Source organism: Gadus chalcogrammus, chromosome 9, assembly GCF_026213295.1.
Source record: "Gadus chalcogrammus isolate NIFS_2021 chromosome 9, NIFS_Gcha_1.0, whole genome shotgun sequence".
NCBI lineage: Eukaryota > Metazoa > Chordata > Actinopteri > Gadiformes > Gadidae > Gadus > Gadus chalcogrammus.
In genome coordinates this window covers 3,325,854-3,334,958 of record NC_079420.1, presented here as the reverse complement: position 1 = coordinate 3,334,958, position 9,105 = coordinate 3,325,854, and the positions used below count along the sequence as shown (strand labels likewise).

The 9,105-nt window shown below is 47.8% G+C and overlaps 1 protein-coding gene across 3 annotated transcripts; it reads left to right on the top strand.

Moving 5' to 3' along the window:
• Positions 1-126: 126 nt before the first annotated feature.
• Positions 127-8,489, top strand: nr2c1 (nuclear receptor subfamily 2, group C, member 1). Of its 3 annotated transcripts, none has more exons than XM_056599237.1 (14): positions 127-217; positions 1,298-1,424; positions 1,724-1,957; positions 2,548-2,626; positions 2,717-2,896; positions 4,266-4,431; positions 5,115-5,211; positions 5,722-5,906; positions 6,720-6,873; positions 7,062-7,183; positions 7,391-7,533; positions 7,666-7,803; positions 7,896-8,001; positions 8,223-8,489. In XM_056599237.1, the coding sequence occupies exons 2-14, from the start codon at positions 1,353-1,355 to the stop codon at positions 8,392-8,394; spliced, it is 1,848 nt and encodes a 615-aa protein (XP_056455212.1). In that variant the 5' UTR covers positions 127-217; positions 1,298-1,352; the 3' UTR covers positions 8,395-8,489. The 3 variants fall into 3 exon arrangements, with proteins under 3 accessions (XP_056455212.1, XP_056455214.1, XP_056455211.1); XM_056599239.1 differs by lacking the exon at positions 127-217 and adding an exon at positions 318-409 and having other exon boundaries at positions 4,266-4,416; XM_056599236.1 differs by lacking the exon at positions 127-217 and adding an exon at positions 318-409.
• The last annotated feature ends 616 nt before the right edge of the window (positions 8,490-9,105 follow it).

Sequence of the window (9,105 nt, the reverse complement as noted above, 5' to 3'; positions counted from 1 at the left end):
ATAACCGTTTAATTATGTTATCTAAGCCGTATGATAAACACATTCATGAAAACAAATAGAATGGGATATTGTCCATGGACCGGCCACTTTGCGCATGCGCAAATGTTTATACGATGGAAAAAAGGTCACGAACTCTGACCCTCCCAGCGACTGCAACAAACTGTTCAAATTATTAATTTACTGGAAGTATTACATGATATACAAAACTTTCCAACGAGTAAGTACCTTGTAATTACTGAAGCAACGGATCTCGACACTGACGAACCCGGAGTGAGACACCAGTAGGATGTTGAGCAGTCTGCACGGAGGCAGCCATTAGCTAACCTAGCTAGCACACAGCAGTAGCTCGCCTAGCTCCTTAGCCTTTCCGGAGACCCATCTTATGACCAAAGTTAAACTTCACGAAAAGGTAACGCAACGTCAACTTCATACGAGTGTTTATGTCCATATGAACGGCGTTCGTGTCCGTAAATAGTCATTGTGTTCAGAATAAGACCGGAGTTCTGACCATTTGAGGCTGCACGGAAACCCAAGCTACTTAGCGTAGCCGAGTCGATGTTGTTGTGATGCTAAACTCCTAGCATCAAACCGCCTCACACCCAAACTACTCCATCGGCTGGTCCGTCTACTTTAACTTTAACACCAGAACGGGTGCGGTTAGCAGCCGACCCGACATAATCGTTGGATTAAACTACACAACACCCGGCTCAGCAGAACCCGTCCGGTTGTTCGCCCTCCGGTACCGCCAGTAGACTGCAGCTCCGCGCGGGCCCTGAACCCTAGCACGCTTTAACCCTTCAATGTTGACCTTTCACCCACAGGAAAAGAAATGCCTTTATCTTCCGTATCGATTTTAAATACCCGGCCGTCCACGGCATGTGTATGTTGTGTTGAGAACCAGACCGTTCCCACCGGTTTTTCCTTTAAACACACTCCCTGCATTTTGTTTCAACCAAGCCCTCCATATTGCGCATACAAGCTAACACTGGCTAGGAGTAGCACAGGCCGCCGCACACATAACGTTGTCAACAGGCAAAATACTGTAACGTTAGATGTAAATAACACCGCTGCTCCGTATACAAAAAATGTAGTGTCAATAAAACGCCCTGATTTGCGATTTTACTTGTGGATAGTATAACGACCGACTAACTCATACGTTATTATGCACATAGACGTTGGCTCTAATCTTGTCTCATAATAATTGCAGCGTTTTTCAGCGTTTCGTATTATAGTTAACACACCCGCCTTAATCAGCAGTCATGGTTTCATATGAGAAAACCGTATGTTTACTTTACAGATTCTAACGCCTCATGGGGCTTTAATGTGAAAGCAGTGCAAAGGACGACATCAGAATGGATGGGCAGACCCAAAGGATTCAACTAGTTTCAGCAGACAGTGGAATGCCATTGGGACACCGAATCCAGGTGTGGTCATATTTCCTTTGTATCGCCGGATGGCAATATGTTAAAAAAAATAATAATAATGGAACTAAAAGCCTAACATTTATTTAGGCTGGGGGGGGGGGTATAGCAGATTATTTTTTATCATAATTAGATTAGATGTATTGTCTTGTATTATGGTTGGCCTTCGTAGCTTTGGTGAGGAACAGTACAGTTTTTAATAGGATACGAGTAAAAAAACAACAACAATGCATATGCATACTTCAAAGACGATATCAGTTTTGATAACAGCGTCTACCTGCTCGTTCTTTATGCTCGTGTAGATAGTGACTGATCAGCAGACTGGCCAGAAGATCCAGATCGTCACAGCACTGGAGCAGTCCTCCCCTGGGAAGCAGCAGTATATTCTAGCCAATGCAGACTACTCATCGGGTGGTAAGGTGATCCTGGCCAAGCAAGAGGGCTCCCCCAACAGGGTCATCTTCTCGGGTAACGAGGGCTCTGGGGTGAACCAGGTGCTGTTCGCCTCCTCCGATCATCTCTCGCAGCAAATCCAGGTACGGGATGTTTTCAAAAATATATTATGCATATCATGTTAATAATGTTGTCACAATTATGCTTTCCTCTACTGTCAATTATGTTTACACTGAATTTCTACTACTCCTGTTGCATCAGCTAGTATTTTGTGTGCGTGTTTTTTTTATTTTATTGATTAGTTCTTTTGATATTCTTATTTAACAATGCTTTTTCATGACGTGGGGTCGGCTTAGCTCAGGAGGCTGAGGCGGTTGACTTGTAACCGGCATTTACTAGTTAGTTCCCGACTCCTCCTAGTGTTGAGGTGTCCCTGAGCAAGACCGCTAACACTAACTGCTCCCGACGAGCCGACTGTCGCCTTTCATGGTTGACCCTGCCGTCTGTGTGTGTATGTGTGTATGAACCGCTCTAAGTCGCTTTGGATAAGGTTAGGGTTAGTCTTTCCCGTGTGAACCTCATTCCTTGTCAGAAGTGGAAATAGTACACCACATCATAAATGACGTGAGCATAAGAAAACAACATTGTAATAAGCCTTGCGTTGCGATCTATGACTAACAGCTATGTACACAGTGATGCCTGACCATCTCATTTAAATGTTCTGTTGTCTCAGTTTGTGACAGATGGTACCGACCAGACTCTCATCAAGCCTGTTGTGGAGTACTGTGTCGTGTGTGGGGACAAGGCCTCAGGTGAGCAGTCGGCGTTGTGTGTTGGACCTCATGCTCGTCCTCGGCCTCTGCGTACGTTCCTGCTGCAACGGTCCCCCTGCTTGTCCCCAGGGCGCCACTATGGAGCGGTGAGCTGTGAGGGCTGCAAGGGCTTCTTCAAGCGTAGCATCAGGAAGAACCTGGTGTACACGTGCAGGGGATCCGGAGAGTGTGTCATCAACAAGCACCACCGGAACCGCTGCCAGTACTGTCGACTGCAACGCTGCATCAACCTGGGCATGAAGCAGGACTGTAAGTAACCCCCTCGCCTCGACTCCAGCCGTCTGGCTGTGACAGCAGAACGTCCGGGGGTTGGGACGCCAGAGAGCCTGGCCGCAGAACCAGAAACGTGTTGTTGTGTTTGTTTTGTTTCCTGTTTCTTAAGGGGATGGTTTCCTGTTTCTTTAGGGGAATATTCTATAATTTCTCAGTACACCACATACAGGGACATTACTTTGTGCATCAAGACTGTAAAATAGTTCAGCTGACATCAGCACTACCAAAGTCTAGGGCTGAATCCGAATACTCATACTTGACTGCTATATAGTATGCATTTTGTAGTACGCCACAAATATAGCGCGTCCGAATGCTCAGTACGCATTTACGTAAAACGTTTCCGAATGCGTGCTACCGCCAACGTATACAATGGTAGGTCAAGTACTACTAGTGTAGTACTTGACAGTACTACACTAAGTGTAGTACTGTCAAGTAGTAGTAGTAGACACTGAACAGAAATAGTAGATTCACTTCGGATGCAGCGAAGTGAATCTAATTTCATGGGCTTCAACTGTGGCTCACAGTGGTTCCTGTGTACGGTAGGCAGGAGAGGTCGCCCTTATCCCCGTGACAATGGGTAACACAGTGGGCGTATTACATCATTAATGGTGGGGGTGGCATTGGAGAAGACATTTGGACTACTTTAAGCTTGGGTTGTGCCTTCACGGATGGTATTAAGTTGATGTGAAAACGCCAAAGGGCCTGTTGGCTCAACACTGGCTCCTGAATATTACAGACGGTTGCCAAAACAGAGGATAAGCCTTGGGAAAATATTCCATGAAAACTGAATCCCTCTCGGTGTGATGCAAGTAAGTTTGAGGCCCCGTTTACACGAAGGGAAAACGCAGATACTTCCACGCGGTTTGGCCTCATTTACACGAAAACGCAGTTTTTATCACAGAAAACGATCATTTCTAAAAACTCCGGCCAAAGTGGAGATTTATGAAAACGCCGGTTATGTGTTGTCGTGTCAACGGGGAGAAACAGGGTTTTAGGTTCTGAAGCGTCACATTATGCGCCAGGAAATGCTTAACGTCATATGAGCGCCCTATGTTTACAGTTTGTTTGTTACAGGAAGACGCTCGTGTTATTCGTTGTTGTTGATTCTGAGGATTCTGATTGGCTTGCATGGCTTTATCCTTCTCCCTACACTGCCGCCCATAGGTTTGGCATAGTATAATGGCGCTCGACGGTGTATTTATGCGTTTTGATGTAAACGACAACTTTTTTGAAAACGATGTTGTGTGCACAATGTTATTTTGGAAAACGGAGGGGGGAATATTAGTTTCTATAAATACGCTGCTATGTATAAACGTGGCCTAAGTCTGTTCCTCCCGTCCTTCAGCGGTGCAGTGTGAGAGGAAGCCTGTAGAAGTTTCCACCAGAGAGAAGTCTTCCAACTGTGCGGCCTCCACAGAGAAGATCTACATTCGCAAGAACCTGTGCAGTCCCCTGGCTGCCACGCCGACCTTCGTGACCGATAAGGAAACCGCCAGGTACACGTCGTTCAAGTCAGTCCCACACTCCGTTGCACTTGAAGACAACTAGTGTCTAGATAATATCTGATGTCACACATGTTTCACCTGTAATACCATAGAAGTCTTTCGGCCCGATGCATATTTAAAGGTTCTATATTATATCACCAGGTGTGAGTGTGATTAACCGTTGCAAGCCATTTGAAAAACTGCCTCTAGTGACATCACAAGTGGGCGTGTCCACCTAGATGTGTGCTTGATAGATCAGTCTACCAGCCTACCCATTGGACTGTAGAAAACGTTGCTCATCTATCCGTCATACATCGAGGTGGACACGCCCACTTGTGATGTCACCAAAAAAAACAGGAAGAGACAGATTTTGAAAACGGCTTGTAGTGGCTTATCACACCTGCACCTGGTGGTATAATTTGGGACCCTTAAACAAGTGATTGCGCCAGCCGTCACCTGAAACGGCTGACTGCTGAATGAATCACAAGGAGAGATTGTGAGGTTTGACGCAAAAACCAGTTGGCATGTTTCAATGTGCTTCATTACATTAATGGGGGGACTGAAGTGCAAAGTCATCTGTACATTTTACTTGAGATATTTATCAAAACAAATACAAACCGGGTTTTGTCCTTTTTTGGCATGTTGTATGTTTCCTAGAATTAAATTGTGATGATTTAAAGAGGATTCTGATGTGGCATCTCTGTTTGTAGGTCCACCAACCTGCTGGAGTCCAGTATGTTGCTTAACATCCAGCAGCCTTTCCCCAAGCTGGAGAACAACATGATGGTCCCGGTATCCCCAGACACGGTACCTCTCACGCAATTACAGAGGGGTTCTTACCCCGACGGCTGATGTACTTGGGAGATAGATAGACCTGGGCCCCTTTGTTATCATGCAATTGCTCTGCTTATGTTGGATCTAATTTAACTTACTTTTTAAGTGCTAGTCAAGCCATGGTTGCCGTACGCGTCCAAATTGCCCGAACGAGGTTCAATGTTTTGGATTCCTGTTTCCTCCTGATTGATTTTATGGTTTTCTTAATTCATTTTTAATGTCCTCTTGATACCATGTATACTCTTCACAATGTGTACGGTTGACAGCGTTAATGATTAAATCCAAATGAGGCTTGAATTAAAAATCCCATCCCTCCCACTCGCTGCATAACAGTGGCCGATCAGGAATGTTGTTTTTCTCAAGTCTGACGCAAACGTTTGATTGAGACCACTGTTCACCTCACCACCGGCGTCCTCCCGGCTGGTTAGAACCCCATCTCCCGGAGGAGTGCGTTGACGCTAAAAGCGGTTCTCCCCTCCCCAGGACGACCCGTGTCAGGGCGACCTGAGCACGCTGGCCAACGTGGTGACGTCCCTGGCCCACCTCAACAAGGCCCACGAGGGTCACGACGGCACCAACGACCTCATGGGCGTGGACAACCTGAGCAACGGAGACAGCTCCATGACCGACATGCAGGCAGACGAGCAGACCGCCAGTGAGATCACCCGGTAAGGCGGCGCCGCTCGGGGGCGCTCGGTCAGAGACGGGTGGGCGGACTCAGAGATTGAAAGATGGCAGTTTCAAAATAAAAGTCCTTGACTGTGATACAGATGGGCCAACCATTGGAAAGATACTGTGGGTCTTTATTTACTCCCACACACAAAACCTTTTAATAGAGTTTCCTCTGATGGGTACTGTGGGATCTGCTTAGTCTCTTTTGTGTCTTATTAGATTGGCTTACAGTGAGGCATAAATGGACAGTCAGAAAGGAACTGCGAGCACTCTGCCTCCTCCACCATTTGTTTTCTAATCCTTTTTTGCCACATATGACTATTTCCATACAATTTGTTAGTCATCCAAAACATCTTGTACTGATTATGTATACAAGTTAGGACTACAAGTCAAACACCCTAACTACTCTATCATCTTGTTTACTTCCGAAATGTTCGTATTGACGTCCGTAGTATGTGGGTCACACACCCACACGGCATGGGTTTTTAAATATGTAGGGCACTGTGCCCTTGGGTTCAGCATTTGAACTTCCGAATATTCCCTCTGCAAAAAAAAAAAATACGGGTCATTGGATCCGTGTAGACTTAATAATAATAATAAAAAATCAGTCTTGTGTAGCACATTTCTAGGACCCAATGTGCCTCACAACAAAAAATAAAAATAAATGTGAGTTTTGAGAATAAATGGACGTGGCCTCTCTAACGGAGGTGGGGAGATTGTTCCAGAGGGCCGGTGCGGCACAGCTGAAGGCCCGGCCTCCCATGCTCCTCCCACGTACTGACCGTCTTGTCGCGTGTTGTCCCCACCAGAGCGTTTGACACCCTGGCCAAAGCCCTCACCCCGTCCGACGGCTCCGCGGGTCAGTCGCTGGAGGCCACCATGCAGCTCATGTCCGGGGACCAGTCCGGTCCGGTGGTGGAGCTAGAAGGACCCCTTCTGTCCGACGGCCACGTCCCCTTCAAGGTTAAAACGCGCGCCCTGCAACGGGCACACTCGATGAACACATCGACCCAATCAAGACCCAACGACTCAAACAGGATTTTAACCAGGCTGCAGACGAATACAAACAGATGTCTCTGAAATCAGATTATGGCTTTACAGGACTCGTGTATTGACCCTCTCGTGTAGTGACACAACCCCTATCATTTCAGCTCATGATGCCTTTGCCTGTGCCAGAGTACCTGAATGTGAACTACATCTGTGAGTCTGCCTCACGGCTGCTGTTCCTCTCCATGCACTGGGCCCGCTCCATCCCCGCCTTCCAAGCGTTAGCGTGAGTGTTCACCTCAGCCCTCGGGTTGGTTTAATACTCCCCACACACAAGACCGCTATTGGCGGTCAATAATGCACAAAACATTGTTTTGTGCATTATTGACCACACACAAGACCGCTATTCGCGGCCTTGTGTGTGGTCAATAATGTACAAAACAATGTTTTGCTGTACTGTAATCTATCATCTGTCCCCTTTTGACTCTTCCAGTGGTCACGATAATGACATCAACCTGATGAAAGCTTGCTGGAACGAGCTGTTTGCCCTGGGCCTGGCACAGTGCTCCAACACTATGAACGTTGGCACCATTCTCGGAGCGATCATCAACCACCTGCAGGCGAGCTTGCAGGAAGGTACGCAGGCCCAGTTTGTTATATAACCAATGCATCGCCCTTTCTTTCTCTGTGTCCAATTGGGTCAAATACCAAAGGCCCTGCCACGCGACACGCTGACCCCCCCCGTTGTGTGTGTGTTGTCTCCTGCAGAGAAACTGTCCCCAGAAAGGGTGAAGCTGGTGATGGAGCACATCTGGAGGATGCAGGAGTTCTGCAACGGCATGTCTAAGCTTTCTCCAGATGCCTACGAGTATGCCTACCTCAAAGCCATTGTCCTCTTCAGTCCCGGTGAGTACTGTGTGTCTGTCTCGGTGTCCGTGTCTCTGTCCGAGCGACCGACCGACAGACTGACTGACCTCTCGTTCGCTCCGCTGCACCAGATCACCCGGGCATCGACAACATCCTGCAGATTGAACGCTTCCAGGAGAAGGCCTACATGGAGCTGCAGGACTATGTTACTAGGTGCTACCCCGAGGACACCTACCGGTTAGTAGGCTCCCACCACCTGCACCCGTACACCCAACCCTGGGTTGTTTGACTCCATCACTACAAGGGTTCTTGGTTAGAACCCAAATGGCGGCAGTCTGTGTAACCTCTGTGCATCTGAAAGGATCCCTCACTGCAAGTCGAGGGGATAAAACCATGCAGCTCACTAACGAGTACCGTGCCCGGACACGCTAACGAGGCTTGGTGCTGTCCGTCCTCAGGTTATCCAAGCTGTTGATGCGGCTGCCGGCCCTCAGGCTGATGAGCGCCGCCGTCACGGAGGAGCTCTTCTTCGCCGGCCTCATCGGCAACGTGCAGATCGACAGCATCATCCCCTACATCCTCAAGATGGAGTCCACGGACTACAACTCCCAGAATGCATCCGGGGTCTGATGCACTGCCACCGGTGAAACCGGTTGTCGGTGGACGGGGCTGGTACCCCCCCCCCTCCCCTCCCTCTCTCCCATGCTTTGCCGAAATTGCCCCACGGTACCCCCCCCCCCCCCCCACACTCACACTCCCAGCGGCCCGGCCCAGGCCCTGTTCCTGTGTCTTCTGGAACGGTGTGACCTTAGCGTAGCTGGTCACTCCTTCACCATGGGGGGGGCCGTGAGGGCGGAGAGAACACACACACACACACACACACACACACACACACACACACACACACACACACACACACACACACACACACACACACACACACACACACACACACACACACACACACACACACACACACACACACACACGCGACTGTGACGAGAAAGCCTTTCTTTAGCCCTTCATTCAGCGATGAACTCTTATGAGTAGAGTGATCTTTTTTTTTTTATAATATTATTATTGTACATAGTATTTTTATGCTTCACATGCTCTCTGTATTCATTTTTTGCTGAACTTGTTGGTATTTTGATCGAAGGAGAGTCGTCGCTTTTTATTGATTTCCAATATTGTTGGGCTTTCCCCCTCCCTCCCCTTTTTTTCAGTAAAATCATTGGCATAATGTGAACTGATTTTGCAGGAGCTATTGTTATTGTAAAAGGTTAAAACCTTTATCTTGTTTGCGCACCAATCCAAAGGATATAGGGTCTGCATAATAAGTGA

Bases quoted from the DNA above. Each gene is read 5' to 3' on its own strand.
- nr2c1 (XM_056599237.1), top strand. From the start codon at position 1,353: ATGGATGGGCAGACCCAAAGGATTCAACTAGTTTCAGCAGACAGTGGA. The intron at 6,874-7,061 runs GTTAAAACGCGC...CTATCATTTCAG, and splicing joins ACGGCCACGTCCCCTTCAAG to CTCATGATGCCTTTGCCTGT. The intron at 8,002-8,222 runs GTTAGTAGGCTC...GTCCGTCCTCAG, and splicing joins TACCCCGAGGACACCTACCG to GTTATCCAAGCTGTTGATGC.